The sequence below is a fragment of the Osmia lignaria genome, chromosome 6 (genome assembly GCF_051020975.1).
Source record: "Osmia lignaria lignaria isolate PbOS001 chromosome 6, iyOsmLign1, whole genome shotgun sequence".
Taxonomy (NCBI): Eukaryota; Metazoa; Arthropoda; class Insecta; order Hymenoptera; family Megachilidae; genus Osmia; species Osmia lignaria.
Genome location: NC_135037.1, coordinates 353,207 through 381,002, shown reverse-complemented (window position 1 = coordinate 381,002; position 27,796 = coordinate 353,207). Strand labels below are relative to the sequence as shown.

General features: G+C 38.2%; 1 protein-coding gene across 1 annotated transcript in view; it reads left to right on the top strand.

The window, feature by feature from the left end:
* The window catches only part of LOC117601395 (nose resistant to fluoxetine protein 6), a 97,845-nt gene that overhangs the window by 60,231 nt on the left and 9,818 nt on the right, over window positions 1-27,796 (top strand). Inside the window, exon 3 of the mRNA XM_034318076.2 lies at window positions 2,387-2,607. Coding sequence (XP_034173967.1) covers window positions 2,387-2,607 — 221 coding nt within the window. The remainder of the gene's footprint in view (window positions 1-2,386; window positions 2,608-27,796) is intronic.

The window sequence follows — 27,796 nt, the reverse complement described above, 5'->3', positions numbered from 1 at the left end:
GCAATGTGTTTAACATGGGCATTTTGTAAAATGACCGGGTATTGCGTATAATGTCCGTTCAAAAAGACATTGTGCAAAATGTCCGTAACAAGTTTCGGTCAATCTATAAAATGTCTGGTCATTATACAGAATACCTAGAAGGTGGTGGTCAATGTATTGAAACGCTCTTATTACATAGATGGGATAGGTTAAATTAGGCTACATATTAGGAAACACATATACCGCTGTAAGGTGGCCGACAACGCTTTCTTAAGACAATAGTTTTGTTTGAATAATAACGAAAGCGATCCGGCCGACTTATGGCGGCTGGATTTAAATGTGTGGCCTATCCTAACCTATCACATCTATGTGTGGTTTTAATAATAATAATAATAATAAGTTTAATGCCAACGAACCGTGGGTATTATATAAAATGTCCGGGCCATTTGTGAAATACCTACCCATTATATACATTGCCCAAAAAAATGGGCAATCTACACAATGGCCGGTCATTATACAAAATGTCCACGTTCAACACGTTGCCTGTAACACCTTTCACATCTAATGGGAGATATTTCTACGATGTTCCCACTTGTACACATTTATGGAATTCGTTATTGTTAATAACTATTGTTGTTGTAATTATCCAATAAGAATGGTAAACCACCTTACGGCATCCCACAAATACTGCTCGTTCCACTAGCAAGTGTGAAATAAAATAATTTTTAACAAAAAAAAAACTGACTTCGAAATGCACTAAAAAGTGTAAAATAATTTCTATTTCATTTATACCAGTATTCCACAGCTATTAATAAAATCTACTTAATTGTTAAATAGGATACTAAATACATTTCAACCTTTTCGGAGGAGGCGCAAAATTAAAAATACCCGAATATACGATGCTGCCAATAACGATTTGATTGCGTTAAGGCAAACTTGATAATTAATAAGTCGTAAGAAATAAACTTGGTAATTAATAAATCGTAAGAAAAAATGCGGAACGTTATAGGTACGGCCGAAAACATTTGTAATTTTCACGATTGTATTAGAAGTTGGCAGCACTTTTGATGTAAATGTAGTTAATCCGCACTGGGTATGTTGATTCCCGTTGAATATTTTTAACTTGAAATTATTGAACCAAGATCTTCCGAGTGGAAGAAAAGTTTTTAATTTTACGCCTCCTCCGAAAAGGTTGAAATGAATTTAGTATACTATTTAACAATTAAGTAGATTTTATTAATAGTTGTGGAATACTGGTATAAATGAAATAGAAATTATTTTACACTTTTTAGTGCATTTCGAAGTCGGTTTATTTTTTGTTAAAAATTATTTTATTTATGTTTGGCTTTATTACCAGTGAGTGTTAAGAGCGAATTTGAAAAAAGTTATACCCACATGTAGCCTATATATTCCTCTATAAAGTCCTGGTATCCAGGACGAAAGTAACACACTATGGGGTCGAAAGTAACACTACGAATAGGGACATAAGGAATTAGATACCAATGCAACACATGTTACACAAAGTTTTATCTTTATTGCAACAATCAATATAGCCTCTGAATAAATTATACATATAATATTATAGGAACTTTGTTAATTTGTTATCAAAACTTATCCCAAAGATAAGTTTTAACTTTTAACAGCTTATATAAAACACGGTTATAAAGTCTACAAACAACTTATGAAATACCATTATAGCACAGATAAGTCTGCTCACCTTCAGTACAGTTTTCATGAGACCAACCCTTACATTTCATGCACTAAAACGTGTTACTTTCGTCCTCGAGACAACGTGTTACTTTTGTCCCCAACCACGTTTTTTAAGTTTGAAAATTAATAATTTGGAAAGTATATCGACGGTATCTGAATCAAAGATCTGGTTAGGTTAATGCACTATTTAAGAGTACATAGACACCTGTTTGCCTCAGAATCTCGGCATTGCCTATCGTTTACTACAAAAAACTTGAAAGGAGAAAAACTTACTTGGTGGCTATTAAATCACAAAGGTTAGGTTAACAAAAGCAGTTCAGGCGGTAACCCGGCGTCGACTGACTATAAAGGGAGGGGGTATGACTGTGTCTCCCACTATAGTGATAAATCTTCCTGAGGACATTACATGTGGACTGAGGGGGGGTTACTTTCATATCGCGTTACTTTTGTCCCCAGTCTCCCCTACAGGAGAAGGTTGTTCAAAATGTTGATTTTTACAACATACTTCAAAATTATCGAAATCAGAGGTGCTGTCCGCTTTCTATATAATTACCATAATTATGAAGTAAGCAAATTTTTTATTTGCCATTTCTGGAGTTTAAAATACCAAACGAAGAAATGAGGGGAATCTGCGTCATATCGTCTCTACCAGAGTGACGCCCCTGACAGTAATACATACATTTATTTTTGTTTCAAGTGTATGATGCGACGGCCAAAATACCATCCGGACTCCTGAACGGAAACATAAATCAATTTGGTGACTTCGACGAATGCGTTGAAATCCAAGGAAGCGAGGGAATTCAAGGACAATATTGCTTAACATATCTTCAATTGAGCATCGACGAGTCACGTTTAGATCTCAAGCACCTCCATCGCCTTTTGCATTCACACTATGCTTTCAGAAGTAACATTAGTGATGTAAGTACGTATATGCATATATTTTTCCTGTTATATAAATGCAAAATATTTGATATTTATTGGGAATAGTTGATACCCATTCATTTTAACGATCTTAAAATATATTGGAACCCCCAATATACTTTGGGACTTTTTGCAAATTATTCGAATTTTTAGCAGTTCATTGGGATTTCCTAGAACTTTTTTATACTTTCATGTGGTTTCATGATACTGCTTGAAATTCTTTGTCATTTCTTGCAGTATCTTTAGAATTCTGTAGAAATCTTTGCAACTTTAGAGAATCGTTTGAAGGATCTCTTAAAATTCCTGGGGATTTCTTTCTTTTTTCTGGGGATTCCTTAGAGTTTCGTATGATTTTCATGAAAGAACGTGAAAGAGCTTAGGATTTTTTAAATTTCTTACATTTTGGTTGACTAAAGATCACGGTGAACAGTGTTCTGATCACTGTCTCACATTTTTAAAGAATTTCTTGTGCCAAATCGAAACACAAAACAAAAAATGAACGAATTGCAATAATTCCAAATACAAGAAATTATTTACATCGAGAACACACAAACAACGGAAAGCATGGTGTCTTGATAATTGCATAAACGAAGTTCTCGCTGATGCCGCGCATACGGGTAGACTTTACCACAGAGTAGTTTGGTCCGCTTGAACACTAAAAAGCACCATACGCTGAGAAAAATGGTAGTTCTGTACAGTAAAAGGTACAGTAAAAGCTGGATATATGCAACAAACATTGGGACCCAGACGTTGCATATATCCAGTCGAGGTGTCGAATCTCGGGTTACACGCGACGACCAGCCAAGCGTGAACGTAGAAAAGGACAGACAGTGGTGGAAAGAGAGAGGTCCGATGATCAAAGGAAAGAGCCGAAACGTATCGGTGTGACTAATACTAATTCAACTATAAAACTTTTTTATCTTTGACTCTTTTTTACTGAAACTTTTACTAACGCATTGGTGAAATGTTTCTTATTAAAATGATACCAAACACGATATAGTTTGAATTATAATTACTTGCTAAAATTGTTCAGTACGTCTTCGCGGAAAGAGGATACCGTTGTGTAACGCGGATTCCACCACCGGAAGGTGCGTACTTCCTTACAACCTTTTACCCTTGCAAGGAGAATAATTTTACACTGAGACTTAAGCTAAGTCGTTAAAAGCAGATATGTTTAATTCGAAGATGTTGTACAAATGTTTGTGTGTGTTTTGAGAACTAATACCTCAGAGGTATGTTAAAACTGAACTGTGAAGCTACGTCGGAGTGTATCATTAAGACCGTGTAGATTGACTTTAAGAAAGCTGACGAAGTGATCAGATCTGAGGATCGACAGTACGTGAACTCGAGTCTCGGTGTCTCGTTCCAAGTTTTGTATTCTCCCTCTCCCGGGTCTTACGAACGGTCAGCAAGGAGCCGCAGGGAGGTGGTCACTGGACATTTCTCATGTAAGCTAGCCGAAAACCCATCGGCTGCGGTGCACGTGGGAGTCTTAAGGTGCGTGTTTGCACAGAACCGGCGATATCTTCCAGGCAAGAGCGACTGATGGCTCAGGTATAGGCTGTGTGCCAGATGCGAGCGACTATGGGCTCTGAAGGTCTTTGTGACCGGTGGTACCTGGGACAGAGCGCAAGACAGTTCGAACCCTGTCGGGGTTGGTAGATCTCACAAGACACATGCACAGCAGGGGGTCCGTTTAAGACCCGGATGAGGAGTTAGAATTTAAGTAAAGTGAATGGCAAGACCTCGTAAAGGATTGTAAACTGCTCGTCGTGAGCGTTTGAAGACAATGCGAATGCCAAATACTGACTTTACTGGCCTTGTACTGTAGAAGGTCTGTATACTGTTGGACCTTTTGGAGTTTCATGGTGATTGATTCGGTACGTGACAAAATACTACTCCAACCAGCTTAAAAAGGTTTCTAGCAATTAGACAATGTGCTATTGAACATGACTGGCCGTGCTTCTAAATTGATGTAGTAAATTCATCGGTTCATGAATTTACCGTTGTTACCATTTTTACCAGGTATATAGAAGGCAAAACGGACGATGTCTTACGGTGAGTTTATTGCTCTCGATAGTTAAACCCGTAAGATTGTTAAAAGTATAAGACTGCTATTACAGATCCGCGAGCGGCATCCTATGTCGCGTAACAAAAATTGATGTTAAAAGTTGGCGAAAAGCAAGAGAGATCGAAATCAAAACCAGTCGTGGTGTCGGCTCTGGTTTCAAAGGTTTCATTTATCCAGGCGAGGTGTCGATCCTGGGCATTTAATGTTTCATTTATCCAAGCGAAGTGTCGATTCTGGGCATTTAATGTTTCATTTATCCAAGCGAGGTGTCGATTCTGCGTCCGTACACATGTTTTGTATTCAGCCGACATGCCGATTCTGTGCCCGTACACATGTTTTGTATTCAGCCGACATGCCGATTCTGTGTCCGTACACATCTTTTGTATTCAGCCTACATCATTTATATTCAGTCGTGGTGTCAATTCTATGTTGTTTATTCTATTACTATTATTTATAAATATAATTCAAACTATATCATGTTTGGTGTCATTTTAATCAGAAAAATCTCACAAATGCGTTAGTAAAAGTTTCATTAAGAAAAAGTTAAAAATAAAAAAGTTTTATCATTCAATTAGTATTAGGCACACCGATATTACGGTCGGATCATATTACACGGTTTTCTCATCGAGCGGCTCGGTTCGTCTAGGGGGATCCCCCCAAGTGGAGGGGATAGCGATGTTGCATATATCCAGCCAAACTTTTGTTGCATATATCCAGCCTTTACTGTAATTTTTTATTTTACATAACGAGTACACACGTCAGCCGTATCTAAACCGTAAAGTTTTGGATCGACAAGTATACATGTCGAACGTAGTTAATTGATTAACAATGTTATCTTGTACCGCTTTTTTATCATCGAGCGCAGCGGCCAAGATGGGTGTAGTTTAAATCAATCACCGTTTTCTTGAAAAGTTGCGCGAAATTTCGCCCTTTTCTTTCTGATTCTGACAGTTTTTTAAAATCTTGCACAAAATCAAGATTTTAATTAAATGTACTTTTTTCAATCAGATCCTAGTATTTAAAAAGTTGTTAACATTTTAGTTTGCTTTATGCACTGAATATAATCTATACAAATCTGGTAAACTTTATAATTCATTTGAATTTCATCTTTCTCATCAAAGTTTTTAGAATCGTACAAGCGTTTTGCTTTGACGAATTTCTACAGACTTTAATATGAATATGATGAAACGGATTGCACTACATTAAACAACACTTTGTTCTCTAACCATGTACGTAAACAGTTTTTCAATTTTCGAATTCATGAAAACCGATTTTTGATCGCCGAAAGTCGTTTTGCCGCCACTGTGCGGCGGCCTGAACGTTGCTACGTATTCTAACCTAACCTAATCCATTGATTAGGTTTATTGATGATTGTAGAATACCTAAAAACGTATATTGCAAAATACGGCATTCTTTTTGTAACACCTTATCCATCGATTAGGTTAGATCAAGCTGTATCAATATCCTCGCCGCCGTTAGGCAGCCAGCCACTCAAACAGAAATTCAAAATCACTGAAATCGGTTAAGTATGTCTTTTAAGTCCATTTGTTGCTTGCCGGCCTTCGTAATGTGTTTATAGAATTAATACATGTACATTGAGTCCCATCGAAGTTGTCGCAGTGAAGTTGGCTACACATTCACTAACACATTCACACCGCGTCGTCGGCACCTCGCCCATCGGCTCACCGTCGCGGCATGAATGTGTTAGTGCGCCAACTTCACTGCGACAACTTCGATGGAACTCAGTGTACAAGCAGTCAGCCCATGCTGATACATGCTGTACGTTGCCAAGAACGTGGACGTATGAACAACATTCAATGTAGTAGTAGCACCAGTTTTTTGCGAAGAGTCCGCCTATCATATGTATAGGAAAAAGTTGTTCGGGATGACGACCTTGACAACATATTTTAAGGTCATCGAAATGGGAGATGGCTTCCTTATTCTAAATATTTACCAATTCAATGAATTTAACTATGTCGTTCATAAAATAAAGTTTATAGCTTACAAAATTTTCATCAACCTTTAACGTTCATCAACATTAATTCATCAATGTCTAACACATGACACTTTAGACGCGAATAAGACAATCATTGCTACCTTCGATTCAAGCTGAGTTTCTTGCATAAAAATCAGTACAATATCTCTGAAGGTATTTAAAATCGGATGTACACACTCAAGGTTAATGAACACATTTTGAAAAGTATTATTAAATGATGTAAATAAAAATTTGTAGTTTTGTTTAAAAAACAGAACTTGGTCTCCATATCTTTTGAAATAATACTGTAAAGAAAAATTCGTTCGCACAGGAAAACATAATTATCCATTGTATCATGAAACTTCCATTTAAACTTTTTTTGTATCTGTTGGCCACAAAGCTTTGTACCTGGGTACCTTTATCCTAGATCAACACACTATCCCCACGGCGATAAATAAAGTTAATCACTATGTGCATGGGTGTAACATTATAGTTTATTATTTAACTTAATAGTTTTCAATAACACCACATCTAAGTGCATTCGAACAAAAGTAATGTAAAAAGAACATAATGAGTAATGCGTATTTTATAAAACAAAAAAAAATTAAGACGCCACGCATGACCAGTGCCCACAACCTTTTCTTGGACGCCATCACGCGCTCTTTTCGAACTCGGTTTGCTACTCTAACAGTATCACCAATAGTTATGGAATAACGGGACTGTAATACTTCAGTGTGTACAAATTTGTTGTGCCCTCAGGCGATTTTTGGGGTTTCGGGTTCTGGAATTAGAATTTACCGGTGTCCGAGTAACAGTCGAGAGTTTATTTCCAAAACGAGCTTTTTACAATCTGCCTCTTTTACAATTGTTCGTTCTTTTTATAATCTATCGCGTTGTGTGAAGATGACCAAAAAAGGTCGTGCTGCCCGGCGCGTGTTTTGCTAGCTTGCAGAGTTTCGCTATGGGTATGTGCTGCTGCTTCGGACATTCCTTAGCCGGGCGATGGTCGTACGATGACCCTTATGCTCGTTGCCGGGCACAACACTTTGTATATGTAAAGATACAACAATTGTATTAATTATGTCAATAAATAATAGATAAATATCAGTGCAAACAGCGGATTTTTGTTGCATTCTATATTTTTTCTTTTTGCATATGGAATATCCGGTGTAAGTTTTACAACTCATTTCTCCGGCTTACCATTTCAAGTATTGTATCTGTAATTTCATTGATGAAGAAAAAAGATATTATTGTAAATATGAATGAAAAAGTTTTATGGTTGCACACGTTCATACAATATATTGTTTCATTCTCGGACCTCTTTCTTTTTCGACCGCATTGTTCTTTTCCATATTTGGCAGAAATTAAAATCTCAGCTCGAGTCGATTCATTTTTCTGATGGACAAAATTGTAATAGATATGACAGGACTCTTAAACGATGCGATTTGGCAACTGTGCCTTCTCACTTTTCGTTTATTATTCTGCATAATGAGGTTAGATGTCATATTTTCAAATGTCCAATTTTACCAATTATATGTTTTCTCTAATATCTGTTTCTATACAACGGTGCTTAGATCAATTCAGAGTGGGCCTCGACGGAGTCTGTGCCTTTAAGTTACTCTTCAGTGTTTCGTGTGACGAAATGTATGTGATGATTGTACTTTGTCACTCGTTCGTTCCATCGGGTCAGATGGTCACAGCGGAATGCAACAAATATCAATTAAATTATTTGAATTGCTAAAACTTTGTTTTGGGGTACTTGAAGAGAAATTTTCAGTTTGTGCAACGAAATAACATAAGAACATTTAGCTTCGTTGCAATGCAATGTCCTATCCTAGCTTCCTTAGCCAAGCAAGCACATCTTGATTTTAAATACAAGGTTATATTATATCCGAAGTACGCTTCTCATATCTGGCCATCTAATTATCATCAGTTTTGGATAATGTACCATGAATTCTCTGATATATGTTTAAGGAATTAAGACGAAAATAATATTATGCTTATATCATCTAAAAAACCAAAGATTCCTTTGTAAAATCTTTTACAGAAAACGTAGAATTCTTTTCTCCCCGTAAATGATAACAGGAAGCAATAGATTCGGAAAACATCTCACGCACTACCGTGGGAACGTTAAAGGTTTACATCTGAGGATTTATCCTGCAAAAGTGTACGTAGAATATTAACTTAGGATTTTATTGGGAATCAATGCACAATCGACCCATCAATTTACATGCAGGGGCCACAATGTAAATCAAAGTACGTCGAAATGAATGTTTCAAAGAAAGAAGTATAGTATCGGTAGTCGGTAACCGATACTAATTAGGTACATACACTAAACGTCGCGTATCGAGAGGGCGCGAGACCTCCAGACGTGCCAAAACACGATCGTCGAAATCGACAGTTGAAATAAACACTTCCCGACGCCAACACGTGTGATTCTTTAGAACAAACCTTAGAACCCTTAGTGCCGTTACTACAGAAGAACATTTATTCGTACATCTGACACTTCAAAGCAATCATTCCAATTAGCATCATGACGCATTTAGCAGTTCATTTTGGTTCTTAGTCTGTGAATAACTTTTTTTTTATATCCTTATTTAGCCAATAGTAAGGATATATCACATTGCATCAAATATTACACAATGTTATTTGTATAATCACTACCCTTGTAGACACGGGTAATGCAGCGAGGTGACATTACCGGCAAAAATGGGTCTATTAAAGGGTTCACGGGAATCGGTTATTTGTCCTTATATGAGAAGATTTGAGGACTGACGGCGGAGTATAGGCGCGACGCTTCAGCGCCATCCATTTTCAGGGCCTGTACGAAATTACTAGTGCTACCAACATTCAGAACGGTTATTTCACAAACTGACAGCAGTCCTAGTAAGAATGGCAGACAACCCTGTGGTACACAATGATTTTATAACAATCAATCTTTGTATTAGTAACATTTTCAATTTATTATTATAAATCCCTGATTACCAACTACTCTTAATATAGAAAAAATCAAATAATATATAAATATTCCAATTGATACTGTGCGCAACTTTTACAGTGCCCAACTGTACTGTGCGATATTCTTCAAGTGCGTAATAAAGCTGTGCCCAATTCTTACTGTGCGCAATAATACTGTGTCCAAAGGAGCTGTGCACAATGCGATAGTGCGCAATCGTATTGTGCGCTAAAGAGCCGCTCCCGAAAAAGGCAACAACCAGTGATACCAGAACCGTGGGACGTGGGACAAATCTTTACCCTCTCCACGACGCTAAAGCACGTGGCAGCAGCATCGACGAGTCGACAAAATAATATAATTTCGTCCATGGCAATATGGCTGAATTAAGAAACCAGGAGAATTAGTTCGAATCCCGATTTTACGGTTTCAGTTCTGATTCTTAATGCATTAACGTTTTTTAAATACATAAAAATACATTTTTAATACATTAATACTATGAAATACATTAACTTGGGAAGCAGTTAAAAAAAGGAGTTGAACTGCATCTTTCTTTGATATTTTTTTAATTAATATTTAAGTAATTTCTTCAATTAGATATTACTGTTATTCTAACTATTGCAATACGTAAATCCGAAGACATACGAGGAAAATTGGTTAGGTTAAATTGTAAGGATATAAAGGAATTTCAATCTTTAACGGTTTGTTAGTTTTATTTCTTATTCCTTACAACTATTATAATTTTATTCTCTGCATGGTCATTACAATGAATGATGGATTAGATACAATTTGATTCCTCATTTAATTTGTTATATACATATCAGGTTTCTTGCAACTATTGCACCTGGTCCACGCTTATACGATATTGCATATTTTACTTTCCTATAATACAACAAGGAAACAAAACTATAATATAGTGATTACCATAATACAATAGAAAATGTTACGCTTGGTATAAACCTTATGTTTTTTTTGTGTACTTAATCTGCACTTACGCTTCGTTGCTTTATAATGACTGATTTTTCTTTTGAATGAAACTTCCACTAGCGTATTGATGAAATTTTTCGATTAAAACAAGATCAAACACGACATAATTTGAATTATACTTACTTTATATATTTGCATTAGGTTTTAAATAAATAAGTAAATATAATGCAAATTATGTCGTGTTTGGTCTTATTTTAATCAGAAGAACCTTACAATTACATTGGTAAAAGTTTCATTTAGCAAAAATGAAAAAACGTCCAATCCTGCCAGATGCTTGGACTGTGGGATAATCACTCATACTGGCCCAAACTGTTTAGCCAGGTCGGGTCACCCCTGGCATAACGGGCGACTTTTAAATTGTAAAAGTGATCCTCTTGTATTGCCATCTGGTAGTTCCTCTGCAATTAACTCTCCAATTAGCTCGCGTGCGTCTACGCCAGGGGGCTCCCCCTCCTCCTTTACGCTAGAGGATATCAGGGATCTATTCCGTAACGAGATACTGAACCTACGGCGGGAATACGACAGCATTATTAAAAACGAACTGTCAACATTGATGGGCGAAATGACGGCAATGCGTTATGAATTAAATAAACGGCTCACGCTTTTGGAAAACCGATCTGATGCTGGTCAAAACACCACAATCTCCACTCCAGAACTGACGTTCAACGTTGTTGCTGAGATAGCTGAGAGAGAAAAGAGATCAAGGAACGTTCTCATCCATGGCATCCCGGAACCTGTGGCCACGAGCAGCGGTACTCCACAATCGAGTCGTGATCAGGACACCTCTACGGCCAGACAAATATTAACCAGCATCCATGCAGCAGACTACGCAACAATCATTGTGACTAGACTGGGGAAACTGGGTAAAACACCTAGGCTACTACGTATTACCTTACAGGATGCTGAAGCTGCCAGACAGATCCTAGCCAACAAAAGCAGATACAGTGGACCATTCAAGATAACGGACGATAAGTCACCAACTGAGCAGGCATATTTACGGGATCTGCGCCTCAAACTACAGACTCTGCACAATCAAGGAGACACCACGAAGACTATACGGTATATCAAGGGTATACCGTGCATCGTGGACTCACGCATAAAACCTAAACCTGGTAGTTCAAAAAACTAAATAAGTACATAAATATTTATTATCAAAATGTTCGCGGTTTACGCACCAAACTTATAGATTTAAGCTCCTCTCTACTCACATCATCAGAGCGCTACGACATCATCATTCTGACAGAGACGTGGCTAAACAGCAACTTTTTCACGGGCGAACTAGGGCTGGACGACTACACGGTGTTTCGAAAGGATAGAAGTGACTCCACTAGCTCTTTTGCTAGGGGCGGGGGTGTCCTAATAGCTGTTTGCTAAGCCTAAATGCACAAGCCTAAATTGCTCATTGCTCGCTCCCCCAACAGAGCATCTGGAACATCTCTTCATCATGGTCAGCTCTCCGCTATCCTATCACGTCCTAATAGTATCGACTATTTATCTTCCACCTGGCTCACCTCCATCCTTATACTCTGATCATTTTCAATGCATCTCCAACTTGTCAACCTTATACGCATCTGCTTCTCTAATAATCACCGGCGACTTCAATACTCCTTGGATCAATTGGTCTTCTCAAACCTTATCATACAACTCCCAGTTCATCTCTTCCTCCACCAACTATAGAACCATTCAAATATCAAACCTTGTGCACGAACTGGTGGATCAGTGCGACCTCACCCAAATCAACCATTTCATTAACTCTTCTGGCTCTATTCTTGACCTTATCCTCACCAATCACCCAAATATTCTCATACAATCTCCTACTGAATCACTTCTTCCGATCGACCTATATCATCCTCCTCTCCATCTATCTGCTCAACTCTTCATATCATCTATCTCTGGATCCGTTTCGGCCTCTCCCAGGTTCAGGCATGACTATAGTAGAGCTAACTACTCTGGTATGGTTCAGTTCTTTAACTCCATCAACTGGGATGACAACATGTCTAATTTATCTGTAGACGACGCGGTGGATTATATGTATGAGCAATTATACCAGGCAATAAACACTTTTGTTCCAGTCAAAACTATCAGACAAAGTAGATATCCACCATGGTTCACCAGTGAATTAATATCATTAGTCCGCATGAAAAAGGCGGCACATTTTCAATATAAAGCGCACTCCAGATACTGCGACTATTTACACTTCTGCGCACTTAGAAGTAAATGTACATCTATCGCTAGACATTGTCACAAAAACTATGTTGCGACGGCCGAATCGAATATCCGTAGTAATATAAAGGCTTTCTGGTCGTTTGTAAACAGAAACCGCCTATCTCACTCGCTCCCAGCAAACATGAAATCTGCTAACCAGGAATCCAGTGACCCTCAAATGATTGCCAATCTATTTGCTGACTTCTTTGAGGAGAATTATTCTTCTCTTGAACCAGATTCTGGATATGCTCCTCCTCAAGGACTATCTGGGCAATGCTTACCCTGCTTAGACATTAGTATCAGCGATGTACTTACTGAAATTGGCAGTCTTAAAGTTTATAAAAGTCCTGGCGAAGACGGGCTCCCTCGTATTATTTTTAAACAATGTAAGTTTATCTTGTCTAGGCCATTATGGATTATTTTTTGCAAGTCACTGAGGGATGGTAAATATCCTGTTCGCTGGAAGAGGGGCACTATAACACCAATATTCAAGGCTGGAGATAGAACTAGGATAGAAAATTACAGGCCAATCACTTTACTCAATGTTCCATCCAAGATCTTTGAAGCTATTGTCTGTAGAAAACTCTCTAAGATTATGCACAACCAATTAGCCAATGAGCAGCATGGCTTCATTAGTAGCAGATCAACAACGACCAATTTAGCGTGCTATATTAGTTATATCTCACAGGCTTTGGAGAAAAACAAGCAGGTTGATGCAATCTATACAGATTTTGCCAAGGCGTTCGACAGAGTCAACCACAATTTATTGATTGACAAGCTATATTCCTTTGGGGTAAATGGAGCGCTCTTGCATTGGTTCTACAGTTATATTACAGGTCGAGTCCAGTCAATCAAATTTCGTGGACACATATCCAGAACAATTTTTGTATCTTCTGGTGTCCCCCAAGGCTCTCATCTTGGACCATTGCTTTTTCTAATATTCATAGATGATATTAGATACGTCTTTACTAACTGCAGCTTTTTATTATTTGCCGATGACCTCAAACTCTTTCGGGTTATCAACACAGCAACTGATGCTTATTATCTACAGCAAGATATTCACCGATTAGAAGAGTGGTGCAGCAGAAACTTGATGAGCCTCAATCCTGCCAAATGCAGTGTCATTAGATTTCACAGAAGCAAGGAACCCATTATTATGAATTACATCCTATACAACACTGTTCTGAACAACACAGAGTGTGCCAGGGATCTTGGGGTGTTAATCGACAGCTCACTGACTTTCGACCAACATACAGTAGCTGCTACTAATTCAGCTTCCAAGATGCTGGGCTACCTGAAGCGCACATGTGCTCAATTCCATAACCCATGTACACTTCTAACGCTTTACTATTCATTAGTAATGTCTCATCTTGACTATGCTAGCATAATATGGGCACCTCGTTTATCCAAACATATTAATGCTCTTGAGGGGATACAGCATAGATTTCTTCGCTTTCTTTCCTATAAAACCACCTCTCCTATGGGGCGATTTGACCATGATTACACCAATATCATGCGCAGATTCAAGGTTCTTTCTCTCAAGGATAGACGTACCATCAACGAGATTGTGTTCATACAGAAGCTTCTGTCCAATGAAATCGATTGTGCACCACTGCTCGAGCAGGTTACTTTTCACATTCCACCACGGGCCACCAGATCCTCTGAACTTTTTCATCAATGGCATTACACCTCGAGATTTGGGCACCTGAATACTATCAATAGAGCATGCACCACGGCGAATAAATTCAACTCAATCTGCGAATTATTCACTGACTCTGTCGACAGAACTAGACATAACATCAGAAACTTTTTCCTCGATTACGCGGCAACTGGATAGCAGCGCCATTCATGGAAGTACAATAGAGCGGCCATACTTACACTACTATTTCTTGTTCATGTTTACGTTTGTAATCCGGCGATATGTTTATACTATCCATTCATACAGTACCCCGGTGAAGCCGTTTACTGCGACTGACGCGAAAAACACTAATCACGTAATGTATCTTTTGTTGTAAAGGGCTATGCCCGTATATATATTAAATAAATAAAATAAAATAAAAAAATAAAAATAGTTATGGTTAAATTAATATTGTCTCACTCAAATGTTTCTTTTCGGGCCCTTTAATTCTCGGACCTCTTTCTCTTTCGCTATTTGTCCTTTTCTACGTTCGCCAGCATTCAAGAACTCGCTCGAGCTATGTCGTTCTGCCAGCGTCACATTTTCGTTACCTATTCATCGAATATTTGAGTGTAACGCAAAATCAAGAGAGTCCAGTATAATAACACATTCTATGCTGAAAGAATATACTAAGTTATCTGTCTAAAAAAATTTTAATAAATCTGGCAATAGATTTATTTTCTGACTGCTTTTCTTAAGTAATCAGAATTTCACCATTCTCCTGTACAGATCGTGTGTAGCAGTTTGTAGCAAACTCAACATATTTTCGATATTATGTAGAATACACAACCGATCGACAAATATTAAAAATCCAGGATATTTTGTGCCGTTTTTTATATGCTAAAGGCGATTGAAATGAAATAAATGACTAACAATGAATCGTATAATAAAGGTGATCGCTGTTCATCTATTTCCTTTCTACGATGTATAGGATTGCCTCGAAATAAGCAAGTGGCTCGGGTCGAACATTTGCTTATTTCGAAGCAGAGACCACTGTACATCGTAGAAAGGAAATAGATGAACAGCGATCACCTTTATTATACGATTCATTGTTAGTCATTTATTTCATTTCAATCGCCTTTAGCATATAAAAAACGGCACAAAATATCCTGGATTTTTAATATTTGTCGATCGGTTGTGTATTCTACATAATATCGAAAATATGTTGAGTTTGCTACAAACTGCTACACACGATCTGTACAGGAGAATGGTGAAATTCTGATTACTTAAGAAAAGCAGACAGAAAATAAATTTATTGCCAGATTTATTAAAATTTTTTTAGACAGATAACTTAGTATATTCTTTCAGCATAGAATGTGTTATTATGCTGGATTTTCCCGATTCTCCTGAAAGTGTGCGACGTTGGCAGAACGACACAGCTCGAGTGAGTTCTTGAATGCTGGCGAACTTAGAAAAAGACAAATAGCGAAAGAGAAAGAGGTCCGAGAATTAAAGGGCCCGAAAAAAAACATTTGAGTGAGACAATATTAATTTAACCATAACTTTTTTATTTTTCATTTTTGCTAAATGAAACTTTTACCAATGTAATTGTAAGGTTCTTTTGATTAAAATAAGACCAAACATCATATAATTTGCATTATTTATACTTATTTAAAATTATAATTCAAATTATACCATGTCTGATCTTGTTATAATCGAAAAATCTCACAAATACACTAGTAAGAGTTTCATTGAAAAAAAAATCAGTCATTCATCACTTCAAAGCAAGGAAGCGAAAATGCAGAATAATTACGCAAAATAAGATAAGTTTTTAATAAGTTTAACAGTTGATACTGTATTATAACAATTACAGTAAAACCTGGATAAATGCAACGAAAGAATGCTTAGATAAATGCAACCACTGGGTCCCAATCTTGGTTGAATTTATCCAGGTTTTACTGTACCAAACTATATTTTTATTTGTTTCCTACATATATTATGGAAAGATAAAATATTCAGCATCGTATAAGCGTGGACCAGCTGCAACAGTTGCCGGAAACCTGATGAAATATGTAGTATAAATTAACTAAAAAATCAAACTGTACTTTTCTGTCTTTCATTTTAATGACTATTCACAGAATAAAATGATAATAGATGTAACGAATAAAAAATAAAACTAACAAACCGTAAAAGATTGAAATTTCTTTATATCCTTACATTCTATCCTATCCAATTTTCCTCGTATGTCTTCGCATTTACGTATTGTAATAAATAGAATAACAGTAATATCTAATTGAAGAAATCACATTTGTATCACGTACATACATATGTATATATATAAAACTTAAATATTAAAAAAAATATCAATAAAGGAAGCAGTTCAACTCCTTTTTTTAACTGCTTCCGAAGTTAATGTATTTCATAGTATTAGTGTATTAAAAATGTATTTTTATGTATTAAAAAAACGTTAATGCATTAAGAATCAGAACTGAAACCGTGGAATCGGGATTCGAACTGAATCTCCTGGTTTCTCACTTCTACCATAGTGCCATGGACGAAATTATATTATTTTGTCGATTCGTCGATGCTGCTGCCACGTGCTTTAGCGGTTTGAGCATCGAGCCGATAACGTAGAAATGACGAGAGCAACCGAATTCTGCCAAACCCGCAGAGCTCACACGGACACGTGGGACAACGCGCTTGTGTTGGATGAAACAACTGCGGTAGGGGAGTCACTGGGACATCGTGGGACGTCGTGGAGAGGGTAAAAATTTGTCCCACGTCCCACGGTTCCGGCATCACTGCCTCGCCTTCCGCCTTGAGCACCGGCACTGCTTCGTCCTGCCGCGCAGGATCTTGCGATTTTAGCATTGTTTGAGTGTCACTGACATGAGAATCGTTACGTGACGAACAGCGTGCCTCTATCTCGTTCTCCTGTTTACGAATATAACTCGCGTTGGTCCCGTGAAAGGGTGGTAGCTGGGGTGATTCTGAACAACTTTTCCCTTTGCAAAAAAGTTGTTTGAAGCTTCGATTTTGAATTATTAAGGAAAAACACTGACCAAACCGAGCGCATGCAGCGCGCGGGCTCAGGGACGGCAGCGTCGGCAACGAAAGCGGGGCTTGACGTAGGTCGCGAACGAACGGCTCGGCACCCCGTTGGCATAGCACAATAAAAAAATTAAACTGGTTGAACATTTTTAGTTGTTGTTTAAAATGAATATGAATCTTGTCGACTGTCATAATGTAAAAAAGGAAATTCTAAACATTATAAACAACAAATACAAATGTTTGAAATGGGATAATTAATAAAAAATTTAAAAACAATTTAAATAAAACTTACCCATTCGTTCCTAAATTAATCTGCTATGCTGAAAGCAGATAATTCCTACTGTGTCGATCCTGAACATTCGAAGAGGGAACAAATGACGCAGAACAGCTGATCTCCAGACGAGACCATTGAACCCACTCAACCACACGGTCGCTGTCACCTTTCACAGAATTTTCTTTCAGGTAAATAAACATTTTTATTCACTGTCACGTTGCTACTGCACTGGACACAAATGAAAAAAATGTAATATTCCGCACTACTTCGTAATGTCTTCACGTCGTTATTGGTCCTCCTTTCCAATTTCAAATGGGACTGTCAACTTGACTGTTGCGAGGTCTGTTTCGTTTTTTGTCTTTTTCTACATTCAGAAATAGGTCATGGTTCCTGATCATAAATCTGTTATTCTCGATAACTAAGAGTAACCGAGAGAGACTCGTGTCGACTTTTTGATGTCACCGAATATAGAAAAGGACAAAGAGCGAAACAGACCTCGCAACATTCAAGCTGGCAGTTCTATTTGAAGTTGGAAAGGAAGAAACGTCGTGAAAACATTACGGAGTAGTGCGGAATATTACATGTTTTTTATTTGTGTCCAGTACAATAACAACGTGACAGTGAATAAAAATGTTATTTACCTGAATGTTTATTTACCCGGGTTCAAATCCCCACCTAGTGTGAAATTTTTTGTTTTCGGTTTATTTACTCCAATTAATTGGAATTCAATTGCATATGCAATGATACTATTCATGATAAACAAAAAATAAAAATTGTATGCAAATGCAATATAATAAATAATTAAATCAAAGCACACTTCGTTGATTGTGCCTAAAAACAAAAAAAAGCATAAGATAAAAAAGCCATGCGATACATATGAAATAGAATAGGTTGAAAAATAGGATGAAGTACTTACAATTATTATTAGTTACAACAGTGATACTTGTTGAAACAAACAGAACATAAATGAGAAAAACATCTTGCATATCTCATAAATGCAGTTTTATTGCATGCACATTTGCTTTTCTGTATTTCTATGGGAAAGCAGACCTGATTAATACAGGATTGCCTCTGTTGGATTATTCAACAATAACCCTTATACAAAAATGAATCGTTGAGAAGCACTGTCTTTTGTGTATCTACGATAGCCTGACTAGCACCATCAGGTCTAAGGGCCTGTGACTGTTTACTGTTAGAGACCAGTGTAATAAACACGGTATAGACGAAGTTTCTTTCTTCAAGTTGACGGCAGATTTCCTTTCGGGGGTCTGTGCGTTGCCTCACTTCCAGTTTGAATTTCACAGAGTGAACATCTTTCTAAGCCAGTTTATAAAATAAATTCAAAGTATTAAAAAGAGACTAAAAAGACTATAATCATTTACCCCATAATCCAATAGCATGGAAATAAGCAAGTTGTCTTTGCTTCGAAATATGTACATACCAACTCGCTATCCTCTCTTCTTTGTTTAAAGTCGCTCTCAAAGTGAGAGGTCCGAAAAATAAGTGAGGTCCGTTTGCCGCTACCTCGGATATCTCTCACTCGTTTCTACGAGTGACGTATCTTGACAATCTCCCATTCGTCAAGCCGAATAGCATACCTGCTTCGTAATAAGCAACTGTTCGGTCCCGAACGAGTTGCTTATTTCGAGGCAATCCTGTATTTGTTTTCAGACAGTCAACGAAGTGTGCTTTGATTTAATTATTTATTATATGACATTTGCATACAATTTTTATTTTTTGTTTGTCATGAATAGTATCATTGCATATGCAATTGAATTCCAATTAATTGGAGTGAATAAATAAAAAAAAAAAAAAAAATTGCACACCCGGCGGAGATTTGAACCCGGGTCGTTCGCGTACGCGTCAGATACGTTACCATTTCGCCAATTTGCTTCTTGCGAGAACCTTTCACTAAATCTATATTTCCAGGTATAATGAAACTTCGAACATAAATATCTAAAAAACTACTGACAATGAGTATCTACACCTATAATGATATATATTCGTAAACAGGAGAACGGGATCTATAAGTGTATGAAGTTTCAACTAAATCTGTAACCCCAAGAGCTTGCCTTCTCCTCATTAGAACTAAAGAATATGAATACATGAATTGTTAGAGTATACTGCATAATACCGCGTCGCGTGGTCTAGAACAATGACATCCCTGTAACGTGTACGCGCGTAGACAAAAACGTGTTCTCGCGTCGAGCGTGTTACGGGGAAAACGTAACGTTGATCACTAATATACCCAACGGACGAGTTCCGTAGATACTCCGAACGAAAGGGAAAGGGTTTTTGAAATAAAACTACAGAGGTCCTGCGTTCTTACTGTCAAGACAAAATCTTCGGTTCGTTTTTATATCTTCGGTTGCTAGGTTCGGGATGTAAGGTTCAAAGGGCTTGGTGTCTCATCTAGTTGGCGAAAAATGACTCAGTTAGGTTGAAGTGCGAAGGCTATTATTGTTTGAGGTGGCTAATACTGTTATCGGTGACGAGTCGTCTGTCTGACCGTTACACATTCCCCTTCCTAGATTTGATTTGGTCCTCCAAATCTTGTGCGTTTCTTAAATTTTAATGTTTCTGAGGATTCTACGGTGGGGATGCTAATTTCTCTGATGGTAGGTATTTCTATTGGTCCGGATAATCTGCTGCCCTCAGTGCGGGGATCCAGCGCTGGTGGTTCCCTTGTTGCTGTGGACTGGTTCTGTGTGTTGGTTTGGCAGAACAGATTTATGCAGATGCCAGTAGGGAGGAGTTTGCCCACTCCCGCCTTCTTCAGCAACCAGAGTCCAACGAGTATTATGGATGTGTACCCGATGTAGTGTAGGGTTGACGTGGTTGCTTCCTTCCAGGATTTGATGCACCTATGACTGGCTAGTTCTTCTAGTTGTTCTCCCATGTTGTTTAGCTGATTGTTGTAGCTGTCTATAATTTTGTGGTCTATTCGTATGGGTAGTTCTGGTATAATATTTTTTAAGTCGTCTAGTTCAAACATGAAATTAATCTGTACAGTATTTTTATAGATTGACTCGAACGTTAAATTTTTGGAGCTTCCCATGGTTCTAAACAAGTTGTTGGTTGTTAAAAATGTACAATCATCTACGCCTGATACGAGGGTGGGCTCCGAAAACCTAATTGTTTCTATCTTCTTACATGCTATTTGTACATCGAGTGTTTTTTCCGGAATGATGATGTATCTGTTGCTGGCTGACAGATGTGCAAAGATTATTTCGTCAATGTTAACAGGTTTTACTACGCATTTTTCTAGGCGTTCGCTCGTTTTTAACAATAGTTGGGATTCGCAATTCGGTTTTGAGACAATATTATGGATGGGTAACGTCTGCTTACATACAAGTTCGTCATGGATATTTTTGCACCGCTTATTTAAGTACGTTTCATCAACGGCGATGTAATTATTTTCTCTAATGAGGTAATAATTATGATGTGTGCTTTCACTACTGTGTTATAACGTGGTATCGGATACAATTTGTTCAAATGCCAAGTCTTGTCGTTTGCTATCGGTGTTTTGATACAGTAAATAATGTTACCGCGCTGCGTAAGAATCTTGATGGTGCTGATACCGATGAGTGTTGGAAAGTTATCTTCTGTTAGGGGAATGGAAGACCTCTCCAGTCCCTTGCTCTCTAGCTCCTTTAGGTGTTGGATGAATTCGTTTGGCTTCAATAGATGGGTGTGGACCATCCCGTTTCTACCGATGTGTACAGCTGTTGTTAGCACGTCCAGATTGATTCCTAATTCATCTAACAGTGAAGTCATGGCGAAGAACCGGTTTTGCAAATTTAATTTCCTATTAGTTTAGTTGTACAAGTCTATGTTTTCCTGACGGAGATGTTGTAGTAATTCTATGTTTTGATTACTGATCGCAGTCCTAATGATCTTGGTTTGGTTCGCTATGATTGCGCTCATCTCATTTTGATTTTTAAATAGCATGTCAATATTTACATTGATAAGTTTTAAATCATCCTCATCTAATGTACCAAACAAGGATTTCGAGATACTATCAATTACGTTAATTAATCCTCTCTTACTTCTACTACCTAATAATATTCGCAAATTATCTTTAATTATCTTTACATTGGTTAATCTACTGCGAAGAATGGAGATTTCGTAATTTGACTCGTTTTCCAAAGCATAGTATTTTAAGGTCATGTCGAATAGTTTCATAACGTTGGTGTACTGTTTGTCTATGGAGTCTGTATTGACGTTAACGACTAACGTCCATTCTTTGTTGTATAACTGGACGCTTTTCTCTACTTCTACGAATACATCTAATTTCCCTAAACCGGTACTATAAAGGGTTAGGGTCGTTTCTACTACTGCAAGGAGCGTTACTAAGAGTAACATCTGAAAAGCGAAAAATACAAGGTTTTAGTCTGTTCCCATGTACTCTGGCTATAAGGGTGTCCCTTAGTTTTATGGGTGTATGTTGGAGGAGAGGTATCGAGGATCGGATAGGGTCCTAGCCATTCTGGTTCTAGCTTGTTTTTCCAGACGTTATCGTTATGTAGGAACACGTAGTCTCCTACATTAAACACAGGTTGCGTGCAAATGATACCTCCATTGGTCCTCCGTTGGGTCCTTGCCTTGGCTTTTTCTAAATTGTATTTGGCCTTATTTATGTAGGTGTTGTGCCTATATTTCCAATGTTTGAACAATTCTTCCCGTGTCAATAGCGGCGTACTCGCGATTGTCGAGGGGAGGTTCGCCTTGTGCCCAAAGGTAAGTTCAAACGGAGTGTACCCGGTCGATTCGTGAACCGCCGCACAGTGGGACAAAACGGCTTTCAGCGATCAAAAGTCGATTTTCGTGTATTCGAAAATTGAAAAACTATTTACATACATCGATAGAGAATAAACTGTAGTTTAACGTGGTGTAATCCGTTTTTTCATATTTGCTTTCGTTTTGCCGTGATTCGCACTCAAAGTCAGTAGAAATTTGTCAAAACGAAACGCTGATGATATTATCCGTAACTTCAATGTACGATTCTAATAACTTTTACTCGGAAAGATAAAATTCAAATGAATTACAAAGTTTACTAGATTAGTATAGATTCTATTCAGTGCATAAAATAAGTTAAAATGTTAACAACTTTTTAAATAATAGGATCTGATTGAAACGAAATACATTTAACTAAAATCTCAACTTTGCGTTTGATTTTAAAAAAATGTGCACACTTGTGCAGGGTGTGATTATTACTGTAGTAAAGAGTGAACCTTCCTCTATCAGAATCAGAAAAAAACGGCTGCCCCAACCTGCCACTGCTTAAAAAAATGGCGATTGAAATAAATTACACCCATCTTGGCCGCAGCGCACGATGATGGAAAAGCAGTACCAGATACGATTATTAACTAGTTAACTGCATTCAACGTGTATATTCGTCATCTGAAACTTTATTTCGGCCTTGCAATATGCCATAATAAATTTTCATAATTGTCGAAACTATTTTTACGAATGATTTGGTATAGATCATAATAAATATAAATAAATATATTATAATAACACATGTCTTGTCATTTTTTAATTATTATATCCGTTTTCATTATAGTTATTAACAGTTTTAAGTCAAATTTTTGTTAAATAACATAAACTATGTCTAACAAGTGAAGGATATTGAACGCGTTACAGTTTATACGTGAATATCTTGACACCCTGTAGTTCAATATGATTTATATTAATACAACTTAAGTATTATAATGTAGGCAAAAACTTCCCAAAATTTCATTAAAATATTTCCAATAGAACCGAAGTTACGGAATTTTGATCGCCAAAAGCAGTTTTGTCCCACTGTGCGCCGTATTGAAACCCATACAACAAGTTGCAGGTTCTCGTCCCATTCATTGTTTTTGCCCGCATACAGGTCCTAATAAGGTTCAATATCGTGCTATGGGTTCTTTCTAAACTACCGTTGGACTGTGGGTGAAATGTTGTCGTTTTTATGTGTTTGATATTAAATTGAGACTCGAATTCTTGCATCAGCTTACTAATGAAATTAGAACCTTGATCGGTAAGTATGTGTTTTGGTGCTGAAAAAATGTATATATAATGCCGAAGGAGTTCGTCTATGATAGTCGCGGTACTTACTTCTTTTAAGGGGATTAATAACAAATACTTAGTTAAAACATCTTGAATCGAAAGAATATATTTATTATCCCTATTAGTGGGTGTTAAAGGTCCAAGGATGTCCATCGCGATTTTATCATTGGGCTCTTGCAGGGTGTCAGGAATCACAGCCGATTCCTTTCCTCGAATCCTAATTAATTTTTTCCTTTGACACGACTCACAACTCTTTACGAACTCCACTATATCTTTTTCCATATTCACCCAAATGGCTCGTTCTTGTACCCTTTTTAAAGTTTTTGTCTCCCCAAAGTGCTGTGCAGCGTTGCTGTTGTGGCACTCTTTTATTAACTCTGATCGGTCTTCTTCGCTCAATTCCATCTGGTTTTCGGAGAATATGAGTTCGATTTCATCGGAATACCGGTAACCTAAGTAGCTGAGAATTTGCCGAAGTTCTAAAAGTTCTATCAGCCTAACTGGTTCGGGTAGATATAACTTTAAAACGGTGCGTCGTTGTACGATAGAAATTCGTATGATTCTGTCTAGCTTTACTAACCATTTTCGCGTGTCATACGGGCCTAGCATTTCTTTATGGAGCGGTTTTCAAACTTTGCCAACAGGATTAGGTCTGGTAGATAAGATATAGGTAGGGTCGAGGTTCTGTTTCCAATTTTCGTACTCGGTTAATAGTTGCGTCTGCTCTATTTGCTTTGGGTTGTCTATATTGACCTTTGCGTCACTGTTTCCGTCTTCTTCCTCCTGTGAGGATATGGGATATATACGGGATAGACCGTCTGCTGCTGTATTTTCTTTGCCTTTAGTGTACTCGATTTCGTACTCGTACTCTTCCAGTCGTAATCGCCATCGAAGTAACCTGGATGAGGGATCTTTAACACTAAATAGCCATTTTAAGGCCTGATGATCAGTAAGGATCTTAAATTTCTTTCCCAAAAGATATTGTCGCAATCGTTTGACAGCCCACACGATCGCCAACAATTCCTTCTCGGTTGTTGTATAATTAATTTCAGCTTTATTCAAAGTACGGCTAATATAACAGCAGGGGTGACCTTCTTGGGACAGGATAGCACCAAGTCCAGTATTGGACGCGTCGGTGATCAGCGTGAATGGTTTCTCAAAATCAGGATATTTTAGGATGGGTGCTTCGCAAAGCTTTTGTCTTAGTATGTCAAATGATTTTTGTTGAGCGTCAGTCCAGTGGAATGGCGTATTTTTTTCTGTTAATTCTGTCAGTGGTTTCGCGATTTTGGCAAAATCCCTAATAAACTTCCTATAGTATCCCGCAATCCCTAGAAAAGATCTTACGTTCGTCGCGGACTTTGGTATGGGAAATTCTTGACAATTACTCTAATTCTGGTCTAAGGAATACACACTTATCGGGCTGGAGTTTAAGACCTAGTTCCCTGAGTCTTTGAAACAAGATTTCCAGATTTCGATTATGCTCTTCAAAGGTAGTGCCAAACACGATAATGTCGTCTAAGTATGCGAAATAAATTTTTCCAAATAAATCCTCGCAACGCGTTGTCGATCATCATTTGGAACGTGGCCGGGGCGTTTTTTAAGCCGAATGGCATTCTAAGGTATTGAAAATGTCCCTGACGTGTACTAAATGCGGTGTACCTTTTAGATTTCTCGTCCATGGGGATTTGGTGAAAACCCGAATTGAGGTCTAACGCGGAGAAAAACTTTGATTTCCCTAAATGATCTAGGATTTCGTCGATCGGCGGTAACGGGTATGCGTCCTGATCTGTTTCTAAGTTCAACCGTCGAAAATCAATGACTATCCTCCATTTACGTTTACCGGAACTATCTAATTTTTTTGGTACAACCCAGATGGGCGAGTTATAGGGAGATTCTGACTTTTCTATGATGCCTTTATCTAACATTTGTTCTATTTGTTTGCCTATTTCCTCTCTGTGTATTTCGGGTGGCCTGTACGATTTAATATTAATGGGTTTCTGGTTTTTCAGCTCGATTACGTGTTTAGTTAGGTTGGTGCACGGCAACTCCTCGTTTTCGAAAGAGAACACGTCACTATAAGAAATGATTCTTTTTCCAAGCTCGGTCTTGAGTCTGGGTCGACGTGTCGAAGGTTAATTTTCTCCTTTAAGATTTTAATTCGTTCTGGTAGGGTACGGCTGAGCTCGTTTATTGGATATATGAGTGTTTCATTGGTAGCGTTGTAAAGGTGTGCTATGTAGGAATATTCATTGATAGGAATTTTCGTGGTATACGTTTCGTTGGGTGGAACAGAAATTTCGGTCCCGTGTTGTACGGTTTGTCCGTCCAGTGTCAAGTCGCTGTTGGTGATTTTATACTGATATTGTTCGAAAAATGGGAGACCTACTATGCCGTCTTCGAGTAACGGAAAGTCGTCCGGTACTACGTGAAAGCAATGTAATCTGCCAAAAAGTTTAAGTATAATTTTTTTTTTACTACTGTGCTTATCGTTGCCCATTAAAAATGTCCTTTCTTCGCTCACAATTTTCCGATCTTTACAATACTTATCTCTAATTAAATTTAACCCGGCTCCGGTATCGAGAAGAAAACGTCCGATGGTTTGATTCTTAAACCTTACTCTGATGAAACGCAATTTTCCTGATCGAGAACTAACGTTTGCAATTCTGGGATGTGTATTTCCTCCTCGTCGCAGATTTGATTCACCCGCGGTGGTGGTTTCAATTGAGGCATCATTTGAAAATTTCGGCATTGATTTGCATAGTGTCCCGACCTTCCACACCGATTACACTTTACGCTGTGGATTTCGCGTGGTTTGTCGAATTGACGTATCGGTCTCGGATTTGTTGGTTCTATCGGTCTCGAATTCGTTTGTTCTATTTGCATTCTATTGTTTTGCACCGCAGGTCTATAAGAGGCGCGTTTAGTCCTAGAGTCTCTTTCCCACACCTCGGCCTCTAAGGCATGGCCTTGTGCTTCCGAAATGCTGTTGGGCTTATTGGGGTAAACTAACGTGCCGATTTCATACCGCAAATTTTTAATATAGGTTTTGGTCGCTTCCTTATCACAAATACTAAGGGCGATTTGCCTAGTGGTGGGCTGCGCGTGTTCGTTTTGTATGGCGTATCTATACTCGTTTAATTGTTGCCTGAAGCGAAGAGTGTAACTCATGACGCTTTCAGTTCTACCCTGCAAAATGCTATGCATTTTGTCTCGCGCGTTATCCGGCGCGTTAAACGGTTGAGAACACGTACGTTTTTAATGCCTCGAAAAATTCGTCGTAACTCGTGATTTGCAAATGTCGAATATTTCTTTCCGCGTTCTCAATAACTTTTGTTGCAAGAATTTTGTCAAGTAAAAAGTCGGGTTCGGATTTAGCGCGAATAACCATTCTAATAAAATCTTCCACTCCCGAGTCGTCTCGTCCTCTGAGCGGTTTAATTGTATCAAGTAAATCTTTGGCGGATTTTAACTGGCATCCTTCATATCTGGGTTCCTCATTTCGACGATCGTTTCCGCTTAATGCAGTTACCTCGGTGTGTTGGCGAGATGTACCTGGTCGGGGCTGTTGGGACTGGTGCCCTGGTGGATGATCTCCTTCCCCTAGCTCCTCTTCCTCGGGGTGGTACAGACCAGACGCTCCCGTGGTAGCATCGTCGTCCGTAAGCACTGGCTTCAGGATCTTCTGGATGGCCTGATTCTCCAATCTTCTCTTTTCGTTCTCGGACCGTAGTGCCGAGATACTTTCGGTTATCATTTCTTGCTGTGTAGCAAGGGTTTGTATCGTTTTGTTAAGTGCCAGAATGGCCTCCTCGATGGAATTGGGCATCTTGGTGGAGGATATGGGAAAGGATTCCTCGTCACTGATGTCGATAATTGGAGGGGGATTTCGATAATCGGTGAAAGCCAGCGTTTCGGCTTACCCTAATTTTTCCTTTGGTCTGTGATACCAGCTGAGACGATCCTCCGGACGTATCCCTCGGCTTCCAACAGGTTCC